The sequence below is a fragment of the Branchiostoma lanceolatum genome, chromosome 8, assembly GCF_035083965.1.
Source record: "Branchiostoma lanceolatum isolate klBraLanc5 chromosome 8, klBraLanc5.hap2, whole genome shotgun sequence".
Lineage (NCBI taxonomy): Eukaryota > Metazoa > Chordata > Leptocardii > Amphioxiformes > Branchiostomatidae > Branchiostoma > Branchiostoma lanceolatum.
In genome coordinates, this window is record NC_089729.1 from 17,697,721 (window position 1) to 17,725,527 (window position 27,807).

Sequence of the window (27,807 nt, forward strand, 5' to 3'; positions counted from 1 at the left end):
AAAATGTGTGCGAACAGCCAATGAAGACTCGTTGCTTATCGTATGAACATTAGCCAAGATGGCGGCCGTTTTGAACGGAAATTTTTGAACCGCTCAGCAAAACAAGTTCTTTGAAGTGAGTACAGACAGCGCTTATGATACGGTCGTCATCCGTTATATATCTATAAGTAGCTACTCTATCTGGTACTGTACAATTGCGTTATGTAGTGTGATGAATTCACTTTAAATGTGTGACTTTATAATAATTTTGCAGAGGGGGAGGGGGGCGAATTTCGTCTCGACTATGAATAAATTGTTTATGATGTACGTACCAGAAGAAACACGCAAACGTGGGGTGACCCGGTCCCTGTATTTCAGGCCTCAGTCGTTTATTGCTGTTTATACTATACTTATATTCTATATCAATTATGCGCTGTAAAAGCTGAATATATTCAAGGTGAATATTTAGTCCCTTGTTTTTATTATTTTAAAGGCATCCAGAGCATTTTATGAGGCATGAAAAACTCAAATAAGATTTTCTAGTCATTCCTTCACATATTAGTAAGTTTCAATAACACTATACCATTACATATCGACATTAAATGAGCAAAGATACGATGTTGTTGTGTGGTGAGAATTGATAGAATATCCAAGCCCTAATAGACTGATCCTGACTGTCCATCACAATTAGCGGTTCGACCAATGAGAGAGTGACTGCATGTCCGTCAAATTTTTGCATTCATATGTTTTAATTTTGCATTGCTACGTTTTGACGGATGTGGGTGGGGCTATGGTATTGGTCTATTTACACTAGGCTCGTGAAACTAAAGAATCACCATGTAGCTTATTTCTGTGCCGCTTTTGAGCACTGTTGATAAGAAATCCGCACGTAAATGTGTTAAACAGTGGCATCAAATGTCTATTTCATAAAGATTACAGCAACTAGAATATTTCCAGTTTTCAAGCCTCATAGAATGCTCTGGGTGTCTTTAAGAAATTATGCATGTATTTTTCTTGATAGAAAAATATGCCTGATATGTTGTCTTTCTGTTATAGTTACCATGGATACAGCGTCATCGAGTTCATCGGCCACAGGTGCTGACGACGGTGTGTATGAAGTTAAACGTTACTTTCATACATCTAGTAGATGTTTGTACTGAAGTTTCAATAATAAATATATGAACATATCAAAATTCTAAATCTGATGTCAAAATATAGTTTTCCACGTATAGATGATGATGTATTTGAAATTTTGATGAGATCATACATTTATGACATGTAACGTTATCTCAGCACCCGTAAAGTTTGAAATAAAACAATCAATGAAATCAAATAAAACGAACAAAACACTCCTTGTACAAATAATGAATTTTACTTTAAGGCAGATTTTTGGCAACACCTCAGGGGCGAGCCAAATTGTTATTATTAGTTTTACATCTGAGGCTGGAAGGGTTGAAGACAATGAATTTATTTGTACACAGAATGGATTGAACTTGCCAACAGCCTGTTGAAGAAGGTACACCTCCTGCTGAGGGTCACGCAGCTGACCGACTGTGACGGTCATCTGCTGGTCAGTCTGTATGAAGGGATCCTTGGAGATAAACCACCGGGTAGGACCACAAATATCTTCTGGAAATGAACGTTGATTTTCCCTTTCTTTTTGTCTTACTTTTTTAATGCAGACATTCAATGCTCGGACAGACCAAGGAGGTTATATAGACTATATAACCTCCTTGGACAGACACATACAAACACTCGTTCTTTCCCGCACCATCCCACAATGGAACGCCCTGCCTGGCACGGTTGTATCGGCTCCCACCGTTGAGTCATACCGTGCCAGGCTGGAGGCTTGCCCGCCTTAGCCTGGGACCTCCTTCCCCCCCTACTTTGCCCCTCGCGGGGTTATCTGGGGGGGTAATGATGATGATGATTCACACTACAGTTTCTTTCCTCAGCATACCAAATCCCGCTAACTGTAAATTGTAGGAAGCCAAAAGTAAAAGTATATGTACAGTTAATAAATCTGCCAAGAAGACCACTCGGGGCCTGATAAAATCTGGTCTATGTAGACAGGTGGTCACTATAGCTATAGACAGGATTTTTAATGCTTGTGTGAATTGGAAATATTCTAAGGGAACACCAAAATGTGGTCACATAGTAGGCCAGCTGGTCCTTACATGTATGTACAGACGTAGAGCAGTATGCTTTGACTGTATCCTAATATTTCCGAAAATATTTTCATCAGGTTGGTAGAATATAGGATATAGGAGATTCCTTTTTACACAACCAGGTAATCTCACCTGCTAACGTTTCGGTGTCTATCAGACACCTTCTTCAGAGCTTCTGACTGGAGTACTGCTTCTCACAGCAAAAGCGCCACCTACATCGGCTACTTATACTTATAGCGGTGATAAGCAGTACTCCAGTCAGAAGCTCTGAAGAAGGTGTCTGATAGGCATCGAAACGTTAGCAGGTGGGATTACCTGGTTGTGTAAAAAGAATCTCCTATATCCTGTACCCTAATATGTTTTAAGTCTACCCATACAGCACATTAAACCCAGAGAGTTTTTTGATTCTTAATTGTAGGCGATGTTTGTGTCTAGATTGTATAGTGGACCCCCTGACTAAGGAAGACCACATCCACAATGTTCAGAGTGTGATAGACTCCCTGGCCCTGGACTACCTCCACGTGAACCTGTCCCACATCACGGGGGAGGGCGTGGTCTCGGGGGACGCGGAGAGCATCAGGAACCTACTGGAGATATTTGAAGGTCTGTTCGACTACCTGGCAGAGGAGATCGAAAGTGACTCTGAACAGGAAGGTAGGAAACTGCTGTTTTTTGGTGACGCCTCAGGAGCGAGCCAAATTGATATATATTGTGTGCAGTTTGCAAGAATTCTAGGAATTGCACAGGAATGTGAAAGTCTATGAGACGATAACTCAAGAATGCTTGGATGTATTGTCTTCATATTTTGTAGGTGGGTCGGTCTGTGCAAGACCTTGTTCTAGTTGTTATTGATACTTGTAGTTTTAACAGTTTACCCACCTATTTTCAAAAGATATGTAGTACAAAATGTGGTCTATTTGTTTCCCTAAGTAGTTGTCATAGATTGTCTGAACAGGAAGGTAGGAAACTGTGCTGTTTTTTTCTGTTGTTATTAAAACTTTCAGTTTTAACAGTTTACCCACCTATTTTCAAAAGATAGTACAAAATGTGGTCTATTTGCAGGGATCTCCCTAAAGAATGGTACAGTGGCGCTCCTCCATCCTGTTCTAATCCCAGCTCCATCCTGTTGATTTTCAAAGTTAGGGCATTTTTTTCAATTTTTACCCAGCAAAGCCTGTAATTTTGCTCAAAACTAGAAATTTCAGGTGTAAAGCTGAAGTTGCAGAAAATAACTGCCATTATGTCTGAAAAAGGCAAAAGGCAACATCCGCTCTCCTTTTGAGAGTTGTGCGCCCCCTCCAGATCTAACCCCTCACGACACGTATCCTGTGCCCGGCACCCTCCCCCCATCCTGCTATATATTTCTGGGTAGATCCCTGTATTTGTTTACCTCAGTAGTTGTCATAGATTATCACCTCAACAGAAAATGATTTACCACTTTGTGATTTTCCTGTCTGACTTAGATGAGCTGGAGGGTGGACCACAGGACCCGTATGCCTTCTCCAGACAGGGACAGTCCATTATAACAGATGTACTGGATGAAGAGTTAGGTACTTCTCATAGGTGAGTGGTACAGATTATTTCTTACTATCTTGTCATTGACAGTATGAATCTTCCTTCCATGTCTGTAGCAAATATTATGATTACTGGGGCTGTGTACCAGTACACTGTACCTGTAAAATTGTTTAGGTATGGGTCCAGAATATCAAGTGTAACAGTGTCTGTACCTGAACAATCTAAAACACAGGTCCAGAATTGTACTGTAAATCGTCAAAGTGTTATGGTGGTTTTGTTTATGTGGTGACATCTCCACCAGAAATTGAGGACAGTGAAAGTGCATTTCCAATGTATTAGTACTGTACGTTACTGTACGAATTTACGTTAATTGTTAACTACAGGGTATACCTGTAAATTTTAGGTTCTCAGCCCAACTGATTGTTCCCCTACCCAGGACAGGGAGACCTGTTCCCCCTGCCACAGTGTCTGCTGCCCCAGCACAGGACAGCCTTGAGGAGGGGTCCACAGATGACCTGATAGAGCTGGGAGACAGCAGATATGTACACAGTCGCACTCGCAGTCCTCCTGTCAAAGGCTCGCCGCTCAAACCAACCTCAACAAGTCAGTAGCAAAAGTACTGAGTACATGAAAGGAGTGAAATTTTGTTTTGGGCTTGTCTATGTGTCTGTTAGCCTGATTTCAATCAAGCCTCCTGTAACCGCTCGCCGCCCTGTAACCGCTCACCGCGGGGAGGGGACAGAAACCCCCGGACAGCTGGAGTTTGTGTTATACAGACAATGTGTGTGTTACTGTAAGTCTACTTAGATCCGCGGTATAATTAGATCCGCGGGATCCGCGGCGACCTCTGCGCCGCGAATCAATTTCCCCGCGGATATGTTTATCGTACTTTTGCCCCCCTCCCCACATATACGAGTGAACTCGACTTCAGGGAAAAGCGACACATAAACAATGCACGCGATTGTGTAAAACATGACAAACTTTTACACAGTACATACGTGTAAACAAGTGATATTACATATGATTCGCAGGAGTTTGGCCGAGCGGCGTCGCTACTCCCGACCGCTACACACATACAGTAGTAATTTACCGAGAAATCAGAAAATAATTATCGACATACACGCCACAATTTGAGCTTTGCATTGTTGTTACGGGCTTGGGGACGCCGTCTACCGTTGTAAAATCACACTCTTTTGTTTCTTGCTATTGTTATGCTTGCAAACAATCGATATCGGTGCCTTTGACATACGTAGATCTCATTAAAAACCTGTTTTTCAAGAAAGCGAGCAAAAATACGTAAAGAAAAACAAGATTTTCACCCGAGCATTTGAGTCCCTACGCTGTGATTTGCCGCCATTTGCCGCCATTTGTGGTCGTATTCGGTGGAGAATCTATTCCTTTAATTTTTTTCCCGTGAAAATTCTGCTTACGTAGCGTAGATGACTCGTATTTTACGCCGTGATGTTACTTCAAAATACGGCGCGCTAGCGGCAGGGCCGGGCTGGGCCGCCATCTTTGTTTACTCATGTTTACCGCTTTTCTAAGCGCTGATTGGTTCGCGTCAGAAAAACTGTGCTCTGATTGGTTGACTGCAAGATTTCACGTGATCACAATGCGGGAATTCCCCGTCACAGTTTTGGCGTAGACCGCATTTTGTGACGATTTCGAAGCAGTTTTGTAGCGACCTTCGTAACATTTTTTATTTCTAAAAATTGAACAAGCATTTTCTGATGGCAGTATTCAGTTGCTGTTTTTTCTACTCATCGCCCAGCGCGAATTTAGAACCACCGCGGATTTTCCATTTGCCCGAAACCGCGGATTTTAGGCCCCGCGGATCTAAGTAGACTTACAGTACTACGATTCCCAATGGCAATATACACAATGTAGCATCGCCATACTTTCTCTGTTCTGCTATATTTGTATGAGGGACTAGAAGGAATGAAGTCAACAATCTTTGATTGCAAAATGAAATGAAATGTGTGTGACAAATGTGCTTCAATAGATCTTCAGTCTGATAGAAAGTGAAGATAAACCTACTTATTCAGTCTTCCAGTTAATCCATGAGTTAACCTCTAACTTTTACTTTTTGTAGGGCTTGACGACACCTACAGTAAACCAACAACAACACGACCAGTCTCAGTTCCCGGTACAGTTCCATCCACATCTGCCTATATCCCACCACCAGTCACAAGTGTTATACACTCTACCATTCCCTCACCAATCCTCCCTACAACAACAAGACCAGAAGACACGGGCACATCTGACTTGAGAAGGATCTCCACCGTTCGTCCCTCTATAGCCATCCCCATCTCTGTCACAAGAACTCCTACCGCTGCTCACAGAGATGTTAGTGATATCCCCACTACTCTACCTAGCAGGAGGATTCCCACCTATTCTGATGCAGTGGAGCCACCGTTAGTCTCGGTTACATCAGCTACTTCAAGACCAACCCAAGAACCACAACCTGTAGACTCTTATCTTGGGGGGTTGTCTCAGGGACCCGGTGTTGCGCAACCTCCTATGGGTGAGGAAAGACTTCCGGGAGGACTTCAAACCCAACCGTCCGTCAGACCACTCAATGGAAGAGTTGAAGAGACAGCTCCGAAGAGAGTGCACTTTACGGCTGATACAGGTAGGACTCCCACGAGGAAGACAGCTGGGATGGACAGAAGGAGTGATGGGGATGAGGAGGACAGAAGGATGGACGAGGAGGAGGCGATGGACCACCAGAGGAGGCTGAGACAACTGGAGGAATTCCTGGAGAGATCACGGTTAATATAGGGTCCCTCTTTGAGAAGTGTAGTGTGTAGTGAGGAAGTACATAAACTGTTGATACAGTCACAAGGGACAAAAGTTTTGGAGCAAGAAGGCACTTTGAATGTTTCTGGCTACTTCTAATCTTCATATTCCTCATAATCATATAGAAAAAGTGTATGGATTGCGAAGTAAATAACGTCTTTTACATTGATATATTTTGTGGCACTGTTCAGTGTTCTCACCAGGATTTTTTCTAGGGGTCAGGTATAGAAGGCCAACTTTGCACGGTGCAAGTCACTCGCGGAGTGCCAAAGACATCATAACGGTTGGGAGTCTGGCATCTTCCCACACAAAATTTTGAAGTTCATAACCGAATAAGACACTATTTCCTGCATTTTGAGGGAGAAACTTTGTGAAGTTTAAGTTTTTCCTCTGCCACATCCTCATTCTAAAGCCAAGTATGAGCTTTTTATAAGATTTATGAAGGTTTTTCCTAGAAAGAAACACCCCTATGCTCATTGAAACACAGCATCGGGGGTTCAGATCACAGCATCGGGGGCCCCTATGCTGAAAAGGCCTGGCGAGAACACTGCTGTTCTAAAGAAACAAACAGACAAACAAACATTTCTTTACTTAAAACCTTTCTGTAATTGCCCAGGTGATTCACTTTTCCATTGAAGTAGAATTTGCACTCTGGCCTGATGTTTTATATTGTGTCGTCCACTTCAGTGAGGAGGTTCGTCGCCTGATGGTGAGAGAGGATGATGAGCTGTCCCAGCACAGTGACAGTGCTGTGGACTATGAGACAGATGAGACCAGCCAGGATACGGACACCAGTAGCGGTGTGGAGGGTGCGTACAGGAGGAGGGACATGTTACGGGCACAGAGGGATCCCCTACGTGGTCTACGGGATGAACAACGGGACAGCCCGCCAAGGAGAAGGTATGTAAATGTGATGTCATCCCCTGTTATTGTACATATGTAAATATTTTGCGTTTGCATCTCATTAATATGTATAAGCAGAAACACCTGTGCTGCATTGCTATGTGAACCAGTCAGAATTTTCTTGAAGAAGGTGACAGATGGTCACCGAAACGTCGGTTAAATAAATCTCTTGGTTGTGTAAAAAGGGTCTTTTTATTCAAGGTATGTAAATATTTCATGGCTTAAGCCAGCACGTGTCAATTCGAATTTTGCTGCAAGTGAATCTTTAATCAAAATTTTTTTAAGACCATTCTGTCAACCTTGATGAACAAAAATCGGTCACAGACTTAAGATATGAAAATGTCCAAATTTGAAAATAGTGGAAATTTGCACACGGATGATGTGAAAAAAGATTGATTGTAGGATCCTTTCATCAATAGGAATCTTGATGACAGAAAAAATCTCAAGCTCTGACATATAGTGTACATCTTACATAACATAACATAACATAACATAACATAACACTGGCATAGTTTACACTTGACGTCTCAAAAAGTAACTTAGCAAGCATTTGTAGCACAGTGAAGTTTTTGTATATATATATTTGATTTGTCAAGTCAGTGATAAAACTTGAAGCCAAGGATATTTCAAGTCAGTGTGTGGCTGTGATAAATGTGTGCTGCAAAAGAAATCTGTTTCAATCCAGAAAAGTAATGTATTTTGCTGTCTTGCAAGGCAGAAAAGGTTACATGTATAGACATTCCTTGTTAACGAAGCTTCAGGAGCGAGCTTAATAGTTTTCAATAGTATATTTTAGACCCGTTTCACAAGAATTCCCAGAATTCTACAGGAATCCGTCCGTGGACGCCACCTGTCACTCTATACCTTGTTAGTAAGGTCTGGTATTCTGGCACGAATTCCCAGAATTTTACAGGAATCCGTCTGTGGACCCGCCTGTCACTCAATACCTTGTTAGTAAGGTCTGGCATTTTAATTGCCACACTTATTGTTTTTGTTTCCAGATCTCCCTCCCCTGTGTCCTCCCCTACCCGTAGGAAGGTGAGGTTCCAGGACATTGATGATGCTCTGGACGGGGATGCCACGGGGAGACTGGGACCCATCCGCAGGGGTTTGAGAGAGGAGAGGAGGGGGCACCAGACTAAAACTAAAGTAAGTGTACATGATAGTAATACATCAAGGATTATGTGTGCCTATGTTTACATTTTGAAATGACAATTTTTGGCAAATTTTTATAGTTATTTTTTTATCAGAAATTCACCCAAAATCGTCATTTCAAAATATAAACATAGGCACGCATAAACTTTGATGTATTACTATCATGTACATTCCTGCAAAGTTATATTGTTAAACATCGAAGTACAAGCCAAGGAGAGCCTTTTTCTAAAAATGGCTGTGGCCATGTAATCATGACGTCATACCAATTTGCATAAATTATCACCTTGCTATAAGGTACTACCTGAAAAAAAATTAAGGTTGAGGAAGGTTTAGAGAGATGTATAAAGGGTTTTTTCAATAACATCCCAAAACTCCTGAGCCACCCTTCAACAGTACCTTAAGCTGGCTATTAGCTAGCAGGGCGTTCAGAGAATGTCCTATACTACGAAAACAAAGAAATTAGACGCCCTCCTTTTCAGGGGACTTGCTTGTTGAAACAACTGTAGTAATGCAATGCTAGACGGAGGTCGTATTTGTGGTGTGATTACATCACGAACATAAAATCACAATTGAAGTCTTGCTTTCAACATTATAAGACTTACTTGTAGTATACCTGTCTTCCATTAATCACCAGAACTAAGGATTTGACATCTTCTCTGTATGCTTTGCAGATTCTGGGCTCTATCTACAGGGATGAGTTTAAGGGCATTGCAACAAGTGAGCTGAGAAAACAAGCAGAAATCAGGCGGAAATCAAACCAAAAGGTATCCTCACAAAAATGCAACTTTTCTTATCATGAAATGGTTTTAGTGTATAATAATAATGGTTTTTATAGGTCAGAAATTACCCGCAATGGCAGCCTTTCTAGCGCTGAATTGATGCAGGGTATTACAGGTTTCACACTACACAACATATATAATATCTTATCCACACTTGCATTTTGTGGAACTGTCGCAAGGGTCTGGGCGGCTGCCATTCGGCGCCACCAGGTGACCTCAATACGACCTTCCCCAATCAAAGTCAGGTACCCATTTACACCTGAGTGAAGTGAGGAAAGTCGTGTAAAGTGCCTTTCCCAAGGGCACAAGATCGGTTACGTGACAGGATTTGAACTCGGGACCTCTTGGTTCGAACGCTCTGCCGTTGCGCCACACGACCCCACCCTGACCCCTGCTACCAGTATCATGCAATTATGCTGCCTCCACGAGAAATAATGCTTAAAACACTGGAACTTTGACGAGTTTTACATAGCTTTACAGCAACAGGTATTTGATACACTGACTAAGTTCCTCAAGATCTTGTATAGACGTTCTCTTTTCAGTAAGGAAGAAACTGACTGGTCATTGAGAAATGGAGGAGTACTGAATGTTTTTTTTAATGTTTTTGTTCTCAGGATAAAATCTACAGGAAAGCTACCCTGAAGTCTCCAAAGCAGACACAATCCAAGCCTGGAACCAAATATAGAGGTACTGTAAACCATATACCAAGAGTGAAGTGTACAAAAATGCTTTGGTTTTTCCACTTGAGTGTAATTTTTAGTTGTAGACAATAGGGGTGGATACCGGTTTGGCTTGATAAGGTCCAAGTCCAAGTTTAGGTCCAGAGATTTAGGTTCAGGTCCGGACCTGATCCTGTCCAGTTGATGTTTTGTTTTATTAGACCAATATGAAGCATAGAGAATTAATACTGACACGCAGGACTATAGTATAAAAGTTTCTTGGTGAGAAGACTTTCAAGATAAACCAGTGTTTGATATTTGAATGTTGCACTTATTTTAAATGCCTTTTTTGTCAGAGGGGAGACTCAAAACACTTTTTATCTAACAAAATAGAAACATATATTTGTACTTTGTTCATGTTTTTTTGGACTCAGGTTTTAGGCTTTCAGGTTTTTTGGACTGGGTTCTTGAATGTTATACAGGTCCGAATCAGGTCCAGCGAACCGGTATCCACCCCTAGTAGACAACCTTCTAGATTCAGAGTTATCAGTAAGAACTGTTGTTTGATTGTTCCTACTACAGTGCCTGTCAGTAGAGGTGGTTCTAGACTTGCAGATGAAGGGAATGAGAGAAGCAGAAAAAGAAGTCGGTCAGCCAGTCCCACAACCCCAGTCAGGGGAGATGACACTAGTAAGTTCATGCTCAAAATAGGGCACTTTGTAACATTCTTACATTCTTCGTTCGAAGCATGCAAACGTTTCTACACATATACCATGGCTTACATGTGGACGTTAACATGTGGACGTTAACATGTTTGTTTACATGTCTGTTTACATGTTTGTTTACATGTTCCAGTGACAGTGAAAGACAACGACCTGCTGCCAGTTCTAATGGAGGAGTTCCCATTCTTACACGTGTCCCCCCACACCATGGCCAACATGTGGAGGAGACAGATGAAACAGATAGAACAGATCACCAAGATGTCTGAACCTGTCAGCAAGAGAACCAAGACTCAGAAACAGGCAGGGAAAATTCTTCTACTCCTGGCTTTTAGCTAGGATTTATAGACAAGGGTTTTAGCAGACCATTTTAAGCACTAAAACTGCTTGTTCCCTCTCTGTCTCCCAATGGGCTCTATGGATTGACAATTTCATGGTAGCTTTGCATGTCAATAAGTTTTCATGCTGTCCCCGTGTCTGGTAGGACTAAAAAAGCATCAGTGACACTGTAACACAGTAGCATGTGTCTGTAATTACCAGGGAAACTAGGGGGCCTCTGTGCATCCAGCTGAAAAAGAGGGTGTCCAGCTGAAAAAGAGGGCGTCCAATTTCCTTGTCACTTTAGTATCATGCGTCCAATCGACGCATGGACGCATGCCTAGCTAAAAGCCTGTTCTACTCTGCAGTCAGCTTCTCATCAAATGTGTGTGAAAGGTGTCTTTACACGTTGAAAGCTTTTAAATTAAGTTTTATTAAGTTGAGATATGATGATAATAGAGTATGTAATGTATTTGTAATTTTTGAACAAAGATTGATGTAAGACACTTACTAAACAGTCTACTAAATAGTTGATTTTATATCTGTAGTTTGAGGATGCCAAGAAGAGACAAGAGACCATGCTGAAAATTCTGGACAAGGAAAGACAGCACCAGCAAAGAATGGTAAGACTTTGTATTTTCCACTAAAGAAATGTCTTCACTGTAAATTGCTATGGATAAAATTGATGGCAACTTTTCATACAGGAAAAAGTGTGGAGGCAAGTACAGTGTACTTACCATTCATTCTCCTATGCAGAGCCTTGTCCGGAGCATATACAATATACCTCGAGAGGCTCTGTTTAACTGGGCTGAGGTTTCCACTTTAGTGGGCTTGTCCTCTAACCAGCTATGGTAATCAGAGAATCAGCTTTACCTAAAGAAACCATTTAGGCAATTCTCTGATTGGCTGGACACACCCACAAAAGTGGAAACCTCTGATTGGCTGGTTAGAAAAATGGAAAGCTCAGCATGGATTAGCAGAGGCTTCCCAAGGTATATTGTACAGGCTGTGGGCAAAGCTGTGCATAGGAGAATGACCCCCGCTTTTGATCTGGTGATATTCAAAACTCTGCTGTTCTTGGACATGTAGAAAGACCTACGTGAGAGGAGTAAGCAGCAGCGACAGGTCCAGCGTACCGTCCAACAGAAGCGCCAACAGTCTGCCCGAGCCAGGAGGTACTACGACGAGTACCAAGTCAGGATGAGGGCCAAGATGCTGAAGAGGAAGACTAGAGAGGAACAGGTCAGAGCTTCTTCACTTAAGCTCATCTGTGTCGGTAGAAGTCATTCTGTATCAAAGTTGAATTGCAATTGCCAACACAAAAATTGGACTTACCCAAATTTTTGACTGATCAGCTCCAGTCTTTGTCAAGGAATGAGCAATCCACTGCTTCCGTGACGTCACGTTATGCAGATAGAACACGTGACTCGGTGAGCAGTGGATCATATGTTGCAAAAAGAAGTGTTTTAAATGTTCATTGCTTTATACAAAATCTTGCTCCCTCTCCTTCTAGCAGCGTATTAGTCGCTTAGGCTACCAGGAGGGCATGTTAGTCAGGCTGGGCTTGAGTGAAGTTTACGTAGTTTGGATAAATGGCCACTTGCCAGATTTTTGATAGCAAATTGCAGGTGATCATTCAGAACAATGCATCTGTTACCAATTTGTGTTGGAAAGTGAATATGTATATGGATTTGTGTTTCAACTTCATGTATCCGTTCTTACAAAAACGTCGTATGTCTTACTGGTGTGGTATGACAACAAATTTCACAGATCTTTAAGAAGCTGTTTGAGGAAGGCCTGGGAATCCAGAAGACGCGGATACGGGATCTGAGACAGTACGCTAAGGAGAAGAGGGACCACGTAGCCCAGCGACAGCAAGATGAACTGGAGTCCATGGAGAACTAGTATCCTTTATGATAGAATATATTATATATACATTTTGTATAATAATAATGGTTTATTAGTCAGAAAGTACCCATGCAATGGCAGCCAGTGCTGAATTGCTGCAGGGTTTACAATCACACAATACACACTCTCGTTCATCTCTCGTTTACTTTTGATTTCACAACATTTGTTTTGTTGAATTCTTATTGTATAGTTTTTTTAGTTAATTGTATAGTTTTCCTTTCATTTTATTTATTTGTATTGGGACTCCAGGAAGAATAGTGCATGTTGTATATCACTAATGGCGATCTAAATAAAACAAACAAACAAAACAAACAGATACATATATTTAATTTGCTCCACACTTGCACTTTGTGGAACTGTCGCAAGGGTCTGGGCGGCTGCCATTCGGCGCCATCAGGTGACCTCAATACGACCTTACCCAACAGAAGTAAGGTACCCATTCACACCTGGGTGGAGTGAGGAAAGTCATGTTAAGTGCCTTTCCCAAAGGGCACAACATCGGGGCATAGCAGTGGTTTCAAGACTGAGACCTCTCGGTTGTGGGCGAAACACCCTTTCCATTGCGCCTCACGTAGAATAGAAGTTTTGTATGTTAGGTTTTTTTCCCATTGCATGTTTTGTATGTATACTAAAGCAGTGAGAAAAAGTTTGATCCCACAGTGCAAAAAGTCCTTGACCATGTCCGCAGCTACCGTGATCAGTTCTCCATGCTTGCTGAGACTCTGACCAGGGAGCGGTATGAACTACAGATACGTGACAAAGCCCAAGCAAAGGTAGCCTTGTGTATATTACTTAAAATCATTCCTCCAAAGCTCTCTCTCTCTCTCTCTCTCTCTCCAATTTTACTTTTTATATTCCCCATCATATGGGGGTTGGACGTGCTTGCACATGAATGGGGGAGCCCCAGAACTCCCATCAGTATGTTACAGCAAGTCTTTTTTGTAGCAAGAGTTTTTACGGCTGGATGCCCTTCCTATCGCCAATCCAAACCCTACTGCTGGGCTTAGGACATGGGAAATATGTGTTAAGTGCCTTTCCCAAGGGCACAACGTCTGGGTGCATGTCCGGGTACTCCACTGGGGATTGAACCTGGGTCTCATTGGTTCATGGCCGGTTGCTCTGCCACTATGCCACACAGACGCCACCAAAGCTGTTCATGTAACTACTGTACTGCTACTTTGGCTAGACCTGTCTTGTGTTGTTTTTGCTGTAACATACAATCCTAACAACCAGTATTCTTAAACTCAAAGTGCATACTGATGAATAGTTTCAAGATGGGGATTGAGAATTTCAAACACTCAATTGTCATTATGGAAAACTCTTACAGACATCAAGCCTTTCATGCACAAAATACCTTCTTTCCTTTGACACTTCCACCCTAACTTCAACTTATTGAAAATTCTGCAGACCCATACTCTTTTCAAAACATGTTTTGGGTTCTTTAGTGTGCACAAGGTGTGACTCTGCGGTTTGTTTGCTTGTATTGCATGCCAAGTAAACCGCATGAAGGCGTAACACACCAGGTTTGTACTGAAGAGTACAAGCTGTATATCCAGACAAATTTATATGATCCACACACACCGGGAAGGAACCCTACTCTTTTCGATAAGTGTGTTTGGTTCTTGCTTGAGGTGTGGCTCTCCTCAAACACAGGACTTCCATTTAACGTCCTATCTGAGGGACGTCCCCATCCGAAGCTACATGTAGGTACTCATTTTCACCTGAGTAAAGTGGGGAAAGTGCCTTTCCCAAGGGCACAACGTCAATCGGACAAATCAGGGAACCTGATTCTAACTTGGTACCTCTGGGTTCTGGGGCCAAACACCCTGCCACTACGCCACCGCGACGTCACGGTTGACTTTGTCATGGAAGCCTATCTCTTTCTGTTGTACTGCAGGTTCTAGAGAAGATGAGACGTGAACTCAGACAGAAGATGGAACAGGAGATTAAGGGCTTACAGAACCAGCTGACTCGTGACGAGGACGACGCGTACTTCCGACAGCTCGAGGCAGACAGGCTTCGTCGTCAGCTCAACTTCGCAAGATATCAGACTAGGTTGTGATACATGTAGCTTCCCTCCACAGTGCTTGGTAGATCTTCTGTTTTCAGCTGGCACAGGAAATTCTTTTGATTTTATGTTTTCTTCATCTGTGACATTAAAGGTGAATCCCAATGCTTAAAACATAGCTAATGTTGTTTCACTTTTGGTGTTTAACTATTTTGTAGCAGCATTAAAATATTAGCATCCAGTGTTCTCACCAGAATTTTTTCACAGCATAGGGGTCAGGTACAGAAGGCCAACTTTACGCGGTGCAAGTCACGCGTGGAGTGCTGAAAACATGACCAGGGTAGGGAGTCCGGCATGTTCCCCCGGAAAATTTGTAAATTCATAACCCAATGAGACATTATTTCATGCATTTTGAGGGATAAATTTTGTGAAGTAGACTTTTTCCTCTGTCACAGCCTCATTCTATAGCCAAATATGAACTTTTCATAAGATTTATGAAGGGTCACAAGGTTTGTCCCAGAAAGAAACACCCCTATGCTGGTTCAAACACAGCATAGAGGTCCAGATCACAGCATAGGGGGTCCAAATCACAGCATAGGGGGCCCCTATGCTGAAAAGGCCTGGCGAGAACACTGGCATCTGATTACCCAATGCTTGACAACAACTGCAACATGTTTCATGAAACATTTTATTGATATCTTTGAATCCCAAGGTAAACTTTCAGCCACCATTTTACAGCTAAGTACATATTCTAAGAAAAATCAACTTTTCTGGTGAAACTGTGTATACATACAGCTCTTTAAAAGAGTCACATGTAACAGATGACTAGTTGAAGTTTTCCCGCTGAAGTAATTCTGACTTAATATCAACTTCTGAGGATGCTTTAAGCAATGCACAGATTCATAAGAGATGTACAAATGATCATATGTAGCCATGATATAGGAAATATGCACTGGGTTAACGTTTTAACTAATTGTATGAAATAGTTCCTTTCTTGTTTTTGTAAATACAACAATGAATAAATTGCAGATTGAAATTGCTGTTGGATGTTGGTCTTTGTTTCTTCTATTTTCCTGTTGAAAAGAGAAAGACAAGTATTAGCAGAGAAGCTTTTTGATAAAAAATGATAATAGGAACAATGTTTACTGCAAAATAAGTTGGGAGAATTAAGGTAATAAAGAATGATACTGGAGACATATCTTGGCAATGAAATTTATCTATTAGACATGGTATTTTTTTATACCTATATTTATGATCTGGTACGTAAGTTTTTCAAAGTCACTTTTCAACAGATTAAAGAAAAACTTTTCCTTACCCATCTTGAACCACTTGGGAACCTTCTTTCCATCTTGCTGACCTCTGATCTGCCCCGCCCGAGCCCCGCCCTCAGGTGCAGGGAACACCTGTTGCCTGGGTCTGGGTGGGGCAGCTGACTCAGACACGCCCCTGGCTCCTTCTGACGATGTCTGTACTTTGTCCCTGGAACAAAATTATGCAAATTTATTTTTAAACAAAAACACAATCTTGCAACAACTCACTTTCTACTACTATTACTTCAGACTTTATATGACCAACAGAGTTTTCAATCCATCGCATGACTGCAAACTCAGCTTGAGCAGGTTTGAGGTCTCATTCCTGTATTACTCCGAGTGGGTACCCTAAAGGAGTCCGTGCCCCCAAAAGTGAACGGCTGCATGAATGTGTGTTTATATCGGTGGGAAATTCCCTTTTAACCAGCCCGACCGATCTCAAGCGTCAAGCTGATGAAAGCCTGTTTGTAACGGAAGAAATTAACAGGTAAAGTTCGGCAGCCGTGCACGAGGTACATGTAGGACGTACACAGCCCGACATTGGCGGTAATGCGGCCGAACGCTTTTAGCTGGAAAGTGCCTATTTTGGGGGTGTAGCTAAGTGCAGTTTGTAATTGCCATAAAAAGGAATTGTATGCCAACTGGTAGTTGGCAATTTTTTCACATGATCTAGGGTAACTGTGCTCAACAGAGAATGAATGACATTGGTGCATTTCCTATAGCTTCATTACGAACGCGCCCATATAAAACACGTTTTATAACATGTAAGCCTATGGGGCAAAAAACTCATGAATGAGACCTTGAACAGCCTTACCTTGCAACAACTTTGTCAGCATCCAGTGGTGCTGATGCCCTACTTAGCATCTCTAGTTTCAGGTAACGATCTGTAATGTAGGCAAGAAGAACACACTCTGCATCAAGTCCATGTTGACGATACTCATCTAGGATTACTGTGAAATTTCCCTACTTAACACATTTGTAATTGCAAAAGTATGGAACACAAGAAAAACATTGTTACAGGCATACATGTATCTATATATGGTTGCGTGGCGTGCGTAGTCGAGTGGTTAGCAATCTTGCCTCTGGAACTAGAAGCCCTGGGTTTGATCCCGGCTGTGTCGCTCACCCGACATGCACGCTACCAGAAAGGGTTGCAGTCCTTAGGACGGGACGTTAAGCTGTGGTCCACTGTTCATTGTGCTTGTCGAAAAGAGCTACCGGCAGGGGAATTTCCCTGGTACAATGAACCTGTAAATACTGTACATAGCGTCTGTCTTCTCTGTCATGACCAGTGGAAGATTAGCTCATCTGTTCATTGAGTTCATTTGAGCTAAATTGGTTCGAGATCACTTTCCTTTCACTTTCCTTTATATCCATCTGATAAACCATTGTCTGAATGTTATACTGGTAATAACTGAATGTTATAATATTATACTTACCCCTGTGTACTTCTGAACCAAAATGAACCACCACTGCTGGAAACAGCTTAGCCTGAAATAAGGAGAGAGAATCTGCAATGTCTAATGCTTCATGATCAATCATAAAATCTTCTTTTAGAATAAGCATATTGATTGTTAAAAGTATTCAATGCTGTAAATTCATTTAGCTGTTTTCTAATACATGTTGTATTGTACCAGTCATAGCTTCTTTCTCAGTACATAATGTATTCTGCATATTTACATACAAAGAGTACAAGAGTAAGACTATAATATCTCAGCAACTTACCTGATATAATGTCATGGAAGGTTTATCAAGGACACACCTTGGTGGAGTAGTGTCTGAAAAGGCCCATTAGAATTCCATATAACTTATAAGAAACAATGTGGAAAATGTAACTTGTGAACAACAAAACATCGGCTCTAAAAAGAGGACCTAATCAATTTCAACGCAAAATGTGCATAGTCATTATAAAGGAAAGCAATTGTTTATGGGGTAAGAGACTTACATAGATAGAAAGAGGAACTGGGATCGGCCAGGCTGGACTTCACAAACTCTGTCAATGCAGGCACTGGAATGAAAAAAAAAGATGCCATTGTTACATTCTAAACCATCATCTCTGACATTTTGAGATTGTGAAATGATTCAGCAATGTTTCTTTTAACAATGAAATTTTTCATTATCCTCCTCAGCAGGTTATGTAACATACAGTTGATAAGTTTTAGTTGAAAAGTTTCAGGTTCTGACTGTACCTGTTTCCATGGGCCTGAAGAACCCCTGCAGCACTGTTCTGTCAGGAAACTGTACCCTGATGACTGTCTTGGGGTACTTCTGGACCATCTCTACCTCCCGCTGGGCCCGCATCGCACCAGTCATCATGCTCTCATCCTCCATGTCACGTCTGTGGGAAGACACATCTATCATTACCTTGGCCAAGAAGGTTATGCAGAGGGTAGCGTTTGTGTGTGTGTTTGTAACAAACAGCATAACTCGAGAAGGCTTGGATGGATTGTCTTGATATTTGGTAGGTGGGTAGATCTTGATGAGACATGGAAATGATAAGATTTTGAGTCCCCTAGCGGCTTGTTACCGTACTGCAGCCGAACTTCCTGTTTTGATATCTCGTGTTCTGGACATGCTATGGTCCTGATTTTTGAGTGGTAGATAGCTCTTTGGACAGAGAGTAAGAGGTATAGGTTTTGGCCCCCTGGCGGCTTTTTTGGAACTACAGGAGCAGGTTTTACTTCAGACTTTGAAAGGGAATAACTCAAGAAGGGCCTGATGGATGGTCATGATTTTTGGTAAGTAGATAGCTTGTTGTTTATATATCTGCACTATGAAACAAACGGCTTTTAAGCTCCTGTCAAAAAAACAGGAAATTTATCAGCCAACAAGTCTGCAACTTGCAGAGTGCAAGCTCTACATTTGTAAATTACATTTTCGGCAATTATACAATTTTCTCAATCATGTGTTAAAAAATATGCCCGGGTCTCTGACAATTTTTAAATTTGGTGATCAACAAATACGGCCGAAGCTTGGCTTTATAGCAAAACAGCTTTTACAAATAGCTATCTAAATAGTAAAAAAAGGTTTCATGCTTTGAATCTTCTGGACACTACCTATCATCATACTGACAAGACTGTTGTATATATTCTTTGATTCTATTACTTTTACAGGAAAAAATATGTTAATGGCTATCAAAAGATAATCCTTGTACCTTGCTCTTGACAGGTCTGCCATCATCAGCCTTACATCATTTACTGTCACTTCAAAGAAGTCATCTGTGGGGTCGTCTGTGGGAATGAAACAAATTTCCATGTACATGTAACTAATGTGTGGGCTTCTAATAAAATGTCCTTACGTCTTCAATTTATGTCAGAACGTGCAGGAATACTACTAATACTTGGACCCTGAGCTCCTATAGCAACTTCTAATAATGAAACAAGAAAAACACTACCATATAAGAAAATATCTTAAATAACCAATAGCATACTGCTATACCGGTAGGACCATATGTTTCAATATGGTGGTATACAGGCTACAAATGCATTGCTGTAGCATTGATCAGACCTTTAACTATACCAGCATTACTGGCAACGTACAGTATACATGACAGACATTTCCCGTACAAGACAAGCATAACTTCTTGTACCTGATTGTTGTGCCCCTTCCAGCATGTCCATACTGAATACAACAGGTTCTCTATCACAAGGCTGAAACAACAACACAAAGGGCACAAATTTACATCTACTTTTTTTACAGTGTTGGATAAAGGACCGATCAGATCTGTAAGTAGTGTTTAAAAAGAGAGCTTAAACAATGCTCTGCTCTTTGACATAATGGTCTTCAAATGTACAAATACAGTTCTGGTAAACTTGAAGCTCGTCATGCTAAGGATTAAGTGATCAACAGATGTAGTGAAGATCTCAAATACTCCCAAATGCATTTGAGATTACCAGTGAGATCTGAAATAGCAAACTACTTTAGGCAATAAGCAATAGATATGTCGGTAATATTTGTGATTGTGATTTTAACTTTGTTACTGTAGTACTGCTGATACAATGTACATGTTGCTGTTGGTGAAACTTTCTTACTTCAACATTCCTCCTGTCCACTTCACTCAGCTCATTCACATAGAGAGTCTGGCCTCTTGATGCCTCTGGAAACTAGATGTAGAGAACATGATTGTACTTATTCACTCCATTCAATGAAGGCCAGAATTGATTGGAAGCTTTTAATTGTGGGCAGCAGCAAATGAAATTCATGGAAATGGACAAAATCTAGCTACTAATTGACAAACATAGTCAAGCACAGGCTATTAGCTAGCAGGGCGTCAGGGTGTCTTTTGGACGCCCTACACTAAGAAAACAAGGAAATTGGACACCCTTCTTTTGCAGAGAGCACTCCGTATCCCTGGTAATTACATTCACATGCACTTGTACAATGTATTCCCCCCACACACTCACTGCAAAATGGACCATTCCACATACAAGACAGTTGAACAGCATGTAATTGATTAACATGCAATACCAGGTAATTGTTAATCCATAGAGTACATTGGGAAGCTCTGGTTCCCACCCCCCGCCCCCCCTAATCTTTTGACGCCCTGTCTAAAAATCCTAGCTAAGCCTGGTCAAGCACACACCTTGTAATACAAACCTCCACAAAAACAAATATTTGACACAAACCTTGAAGTTAGCAAAGGAAGGTTGTTGGGTAGTGGGCTGTTGCTGACGAGTGGTGGACCTAGCCTTCTTGGGCTTGGAAGGCCCCTGGGCTGCCCGTTGTGGTGCTGCAGATGCCTGTGTGGACGGCTGCTGCTGTTGTTGTACATGTGCCTGCTGAATCATGCTGCTCATTGTGGCCACAACCTGGACATACATTAAGAATAGCAGTGTTAGTTCTATACTCTAACAAACAAAAGGGAGAGGATCAGTACTATGTTGAAAAAAAAGAAAATTCTACAGCAGTGTTCTCACCAGGATTCTTTGACAGGGGTCAGGTACGAAAGGCCAACTTTGCGCGGCGCAAGTCACTTGCAGAGTGCCAAAGCCATGATAATGGTTGGGAGTCTGGCATCTTCCCTCACAAAATTTTGAAATTCATAACCAAATAAAACAATATTTACTGCATTTTTAGGGATAAATTTTGTGAGGTTGTCACAGACTCATTCTAAAGCCAAATAAGAACTTTTATAAGATTTATGAAGGTTCTTCCCAGAAAGAAACACCCCTATGCTCATTGAAACACAGCATCGGTGTCCAGATCACAGCATTGGGGGTTCAAATCACAGCATCGGGGGCCCCTATAATGAAAAGGCCTGGCGAGAACACTGTACAGTACATGAATAATCTTCAGCACCAAGGACAGTGAAGTTCATGAAAACTGTACATCACAGAACATGTGTGAATACTCTTCAGTACCAAGGACAGTATTGTGTGTAAAGGGCTACTGTCAGAAAAGCTAAGTGCAACTACTGGGGCACTGATAAAAGTTTAACAAAGGCTTCACAACCTTACAGATGATACAAAAGATAGTAAATTAGTAACACTGACAATAAAAGTTCTATCCTTTGACCACTCTACACAATAACTGTTAGGAATACCATTTAGACGCAAACAAAATGATTTCTTTGTATTCCATTCCAAATGAACGAGCAAATCATCTATATATGACAATATTATATACTGCTATTGATACTGTAATACTCTGAAATTCTCAATGTAGGATCACCCTCATTAAATCAGGACCCCTATCGCTCCACGTCAGCTCACTCGCGTAGGGGCCCTGATCTTCAGCACCGGTAGACATGGTTCTGGCACCGTTACTGAAAGTTACTCATGAATAATTAATGAGTTATCCTTATTTGGCGGTTAATTTGTTCTGAACCTAAAGTAACGATGTGAGACGTAACCTGATTGGTTGATAACTTCCCAGCGTACGTTGCGCTTTTGCTTCAGATGAGGTTTAGCAAACCCTCTGATTGGCTGAAGCTGTTTTGGTGGTGACGTCGCCAGAACCATGTCTACCTGCGCTGAAGATCAGGGCCCCTACGCGAGTGAGCTAACGTGGAGCAATGGGGTCCTGATTTAATGAGGGTGTGTAGGATAGATTAGCCTTGTAGTTTTTTTGTTTGTCATTTTTACCATGTACAGTTGTCAAGCAAGAGAGTTCATTCAAGTACTAGTATAAAGTGGTTCCTTGTATCTGACCTGCCTCTCCTGTGGACTGAGCCTCTGTAGGATCTCCTCATGACTCATAGCCTCTGTCTCCTGTTCAGTTGGAGCGTGGCTGGTGTCCATGGACTCCACACTCTGTGTAGGCCTGGCCTCCTCCACCTCCATGGGCTGGGTATCACTGGACTTAGATGTCCTTGGAAGGTCTAAACAGATGGTAGATTTAGGATATCGGAGATTCTTTTTACACAACCAGGTAATCTCACCCGTCTGGATAAGGAAGACAACACCAGTGATGAACCGAGACGAGGGGGGATACAAGCTTAGCCACGTTTGGGGCAGTGTTCTCACCGCAAAAGCGCCACCTACATCGGCTACTTATAGCGGTGAGAAGCAGTGCTCCAGTCAGAAGCTCTGAAGAAGATGTCTGACAGACACTGAAACGTTAGCAGGTGAGATTACCTGGTTGTGTAAAAAGAATCTTCGATATCCTATATTCTACCAACCTGATGAAATTATTTTCAGATGGTAGATTTGATCTATATATGTTGTATGGTTGAGACAGCACCACAGACAGAAGTACATATTTGTTACACAATGATGATTTTTTTTAAATTTGACTTAGGAAAACTTTTAAGTGTCTATGAAAGCAGGTTTGCATCTAGAGTCAAACCTGTACACGTGACAAACTCTATAAGAACCACCTGGCCAATGTGAACACTTTTTGGTCGTCCGTGAGACAATTTTTCCCATTGACACAATCGCTGAGAATCTTCTTTACAGTGACTACCTGTCCACATAGACCAGATATTATTGGCCTTCTAATGAGTCAAACCGTTTTGTGTGGATTTAACTAAATCTAACCAATACAATTACAGCAAAGATAATTCAATAGCACCTAAAAGCACATATCCTGAGAATAAGTGCCAGAATCTTTGGTAGTAACTGGCCTGCTACTAACCAAGATTTAGCCTTTGTTAGAGCTGTGTACCTAAACAAATTTTAGGTACAGGTACACGGGTTTAGGTACAGGTCCGGACCTGAACCTGTACCTAAACTACTTGTTCAGAAAATTGTAGATTTTCAATAAGGACAAAAGCATGTTTGAACTGGTAACAACATAATACTTGATTGTGCTGGGTATTATTTTTATGAAAACACAGATGAAAATTTGACTCCAGCCTTGCAAATTTTTTACGTGTTTTATGTGGTGGAGTATAGTATAGATGTGGCTTTAGTGCACTGCCACGGTAGTTTCATAGTAATTTTATCTGTCAAGGTGGCCATCCCCTGAGTCAGGCTTGACCTGATGAGTACCGGTCCAGTACCGGTCCACCAGGGTTCAGGTATTTTGGACCTGTACCTAAATGATTGTACCCGGTACTGTATCGGTCACTGTGTACCAGTACACAGCTCTAGTCTTTGTATCTTCTGCACAAGCAATAGCTACAATGTATCACACAACAACATAATACTTTAAAGGCATCCAGAGCATTTTATGAGGCTTGAAACTTGAATAAAAAACTATAATTTCTTGTCACTCCTACACATAGTAAGATTCAACAACACTATACCATTACATGTCGACATTAAAGGAGCAAAGATACGATGTCGTTGTGTGGTGAGAACTGATAGAAAATCCAAGCCCTAATAGACTGATCCTGACTGTCCATCACAATTAGCGGTTCGACCAATGAGAGAGTGACTGCATGTCTGTCAAATATTTGCATTTTCATGTTTTGATTTTGCATTTCTACGTTTTGACGGAGGTGGGCGGGGCTATGGTATCGGTCTATTTACACTAGGCGCGTGAAACTAAAGGATCACCATGTAGCTTTTTTTGGTGCCGCTTTTGAGCACTTTTGAGAAGAAATCTGCAGGCAAATGTGGTAAACAGTGGCATTAAATGTCAATTTCATAAAGATTACAGCAACTAGCATATTTCCAGTTTTCAAGCCTCATAAAATGCTCTGGGTGCCTTTAAGAAGATGTCAGTAACCTACTGTGTGTAGATGTACTAGGTGCAGACTGCCTGGTGGGTTCTGATTTACTGCCGGTGACTCTCATGGGTTTGGCCACTGGAGCACTACTGGTGTGGAGCTGGGACGGGTCATCAACCTTCCTGTGGACCAACCTGGCAACAGGCAAAAACAAAGTTCTGCTGTAGTACCAAGGTCACAAACCAGGGGGCCCAAAGTTGACCTTTGTCATCCCAAGACCTACCCACATACCAGATCTCATCACAATTCGTCCAGCCGTTCTTACGTTATGCTGATCACAAATGTCTGGAAACACAAACAAATACACAAGCAAGCACACACATACAAGCACACACACACACACACACACACACACACACACACACACACACACACACACACACACACACACAGAAACGCCAAAAACTATACCTCAGTTTTTTCATAGAGGTAATTATTGAATCAGAATTTGTGTCATCTTGTGTCACAAGTTGCTATGATACATGACTTGATTCTGGACAGTATAAAATCCCATCAATGTAGTATAGATGTTACAATGACAAATTCTACCAACCTCAAGATGGCACTCCCACTAGTCAGTCCCAGTGTCCGCAGGCTTGTTGACTGCAGGGCATTTTCCCCAATAATCTAAAAACATAAGAGGGAACAAATATTTACAGTTAGATGAACAAAGAACAAAAACTCTTGAACAGTAGATAGCAAATGGTTTTCTGAAGAAAGACATATACATGTACCATGCCTTATTAAAAACAGCATAAAGGCTTTATGTTGAAAGCTGAATATTCTATATAATGTGATAATCAAAACGACTGTGTAACATTGATACTCTGAACAGAAGAGAAAACATGCACACCTCTTCTCTCATGTAGACACAGACAGGATGTACATCTGTGGCACTGGTTGATGTCAACTTACCAGTATGGGGGCTGAAATATAAGGACAAAATGCTTTACACAGATATCTCAAGATACATGTACAACAGTGCTACATGTACCTAAACGTAACATCAGGTACAGGTATACGTACCGGTACAGAAGTTTAGGTACAGGTCCGGACCAGTTGCAATTTGAAAAATTAACATGTGTTTTCTGAACTTCAATAATGACAGAAACATGAATAAACTGTTTACAACTTGTCAGTATCTTTATTCAAAGAACATAGCTAGGTTTCCTACCGCCATACTCCCTTGGCCTTGCTATCAAAACTCCCGGCCTGGCTGAATGATCGGTTGCATATTAGTTACGCTGTTCCATGGTGTCACTTTTTGGTCACCTTAGGTGTTGCATGAGGCCATGAGGTCAGGAGATTAGTCACAAAATAAGCACATACTTGGTGTAAATATATATCGGTACAGTACCGGTACTTCATGATCCGGTATTTTGGACCTATACCTAATCAATTTTTACGGTACAGTACCCGTGTACCGGTACGCAGCACTAATGTACAATAAAGAAAGAGAAGGTTATGATTTCAATAGCGTTTGTAATGGTGTAACAGTGTTTGTGATATAGTAGCCTAAGTTGAAAAGCTATGAATGGATTGTAGTGAGATTTAGTTTGTGGTTAGGTCTTAAATATTAGATTTTGGGCCCTCTGGCAGCTTTCTTTGGTACTGCAGCAGAACTTCCAGTATTCCTATCTCCTGTTCTGGACACAATTTTTATGTGCTACATAGTACTTGTACTTGAGAAGAAGCAACAAAACTTTAGGCCTTCTAGATGATACTGTGTTCTGCTAAATTTCAACAACACAAGTAAAGTCAATATGGCTATCTACAATTGTTCTTAAAAGTTTAGGAGTTTAACTTTATACATACCTGCCTGGCTGAGATTCAAAGTGCCTTAACACATCCCACACGGTGGTGGCTGGGGGGAAGGAGTGCTTCAGTCTCTCTCCTGACTCCAACTGATGACATCACAAGTGGTGAAAAACACACAACAATTAACAATTACACTTTATGATGAGTTTATCTATCACAAACCATTTTACAAAGACTGACGTGCAATATCTATGAATGGAAAGGAAACAGCTGGCAATTCTGAAAAAATAGAAATTATCCTAATGATTACATGTAACTTACATACTAACTTGTATAGGGTTTAATATATATATAGTCCTTTAAATGATACCTTGGAAGACGAGACCCCGTGATTCGGAACGATCACTCACCACACCATTCAAAAGCAGATAATGGGGGCCAGCTGGATAGTGGGGCCAGCGGGATAGTGGGGCTAGCGGGATAGTGGGCCAGTGCCGGTAAAGTTTGGCGTGTTGGGTAGATGATTGCGCCGAATTGCGGGGTTTGGTCTCCCAGGGTATTAGATGAGAGTCATTACCAGTCTCTTGTTCGATGAATTTATACATTATACAAAGTAGAAAAAGAGGATGAACTTTTTGATATTTCTTCTTCTATAGACTTACCTGAAGGCCAATAGTCACATCCACCTCTGCCCGTGTCTTGGTGGACTTGACCATCTCCAGTTTGGCATTGTTGGTCAAGTTGGCATAGCGGACTGGTACGGACAGGTCAAGCACTGTCCTCTGATGCCTATGTGGTAATAAAGACATTCACATTTACAGGAAAACATGTGGACTTTCGAAAGGATGACTTCTATCTGGCACACAATCAATGAACTGAGAAGTGATAATATCTTTATGTTCAAAAACTGTAGCATTGTTGAGCTCATATAGTAATAATATATGAAATTCAAAATATCAATATTTTAGAGAATACTGCAACACGCAGCATATACAACCGACCTAAAACCTTTTCACACTTCATTTAATGCACCCAAAAAACATGAGGCATCATGTGCTATGTGACTTGTGATTATGAACAAGTAAATATGAAAAATATAATCATCATAATGAATATTCAGTGTGATAAACAGTAATCACAATACTTACTTTAGATCATACTCTTGGGCTGAGAAACCTTGTTTCTGGCAAACTTCCTCCAGTACCTAATAATGACGTAAAAAGTATAATTTGTACTTTTAATTTTATTTTTGCATGATGAGGTCATTCACCGGGTAATTGACCCAGAGACAGAGCAAAATATTATACTTTACTGCTTGCTGTTACAAATTATGATATCGTTTGCTCACATCACAATTTTTTGAAAGGACAAAGAAAAAACATGATCCAAACACGATCCTTTGTCATCCATCGATGTATGTTGCTCGTAAGATTATAATAATATTTTGAAGTGTTTCAAAATGCATGTAAACAAACATAAATGCGTGTAAAATATTATAGAGAATTTGCGTTGCCAACACATGTCGGGTCATTTCTAGCCCACTGCAACCTTCCATGGTCTAAAATTTGATACAGCTAGTTAAGGAAGTATTCAGGCATGCAACCCCACCTGCAAAAGTTTGGTGTTGGACGATATTTTCACGGTTTGGCGTCTCCCGTTCGGACACAAAATTTGCACACTCATGGAGGCCGCCATGTTTTATCCGCGCAATGCACA

At 41.3% G+C, this 27,807-nt stretch overlaps 2 protein-coding genes across 2 annotated transcripts; one reads left to right on the forward strand and one right to left on the reverse strand.

Annotated features, from left to right (window-relative positions):
* Window positions 1-2: 2 nt before the first annotated feature.
* Window positions 3-15,955, forward strand: LOC136440047 (centrosomal protein of 95 kDa-like). Its single transcript, XM_066435816.1, has 18 exons — window positions 3-115; window positions 1,036-1,086; window positions 1,461-1,589; window positions 2,583-2,801; window positions 3,611-3,710; window positions 4,099-4,265; window positions 5,755-6,433; window positions 7,149-7,361; window positions 8,366-8,513; window positions 9,191-9,283; window positions 9,913-9,985; window positions 10,540-10,647; window positions 10,813-10,979; window positions 11,543-11,617; window positions 12,084-12,236; window positions 12,765-12,898; window positions 13,591-13,675; window positions 14,800-15,955. Exons 2-18 carry the CDS (start codon window positions 1,041-1,043, stop codon window positions 14,962-14,964), a joined length of 2,754 nt encoding a protein of 917 aa, XP_066291913.1. The 5' UTR covers window positions 3-115; window positions 1,036-1,040; the 3' UTR covers window positions 14,965-15,955.
* On the reverse strand, window positions 15,908-27,807 carry LOC136440048 (tether containing UBX domain for GLUT4-like). Its single transcript, XM_066435817.1, has 19 exons — window positions 27,700-27,807; window positions 27,240-27,295; window positions 26,754-26,880; window positions 26,149-26,237; window positions 25,187-25,259; window positions 24,887-24,960; window positions 24,337-24,467; window positions 22,370-22,539; window positions 20,846-21,028; window positions 20,252-20,323; window positions 19,810-19,870; window positions 19,375-19,450; window positions 18,410-18,558; window positions 18,166-18,228; window positions 17,946-17,998; window positions 17,660-17,711; window positions 17,035-17,104; window positions 16,226-16,389; window positions 15,908-15,983 (listed from the first exon to the last, which is right to left on the reverse strand). Exons 1-19 carry the CDS (start codon window positions 27,784-27,786, stop codon window positions 15,976-15,978), a joined length of 1,758 nt encoding a protein of 585 aa, XP_066291914.1. The 5' UTR covers window positions 27,787-27,807; the 3' UTR covers window positions 15,908-15,975.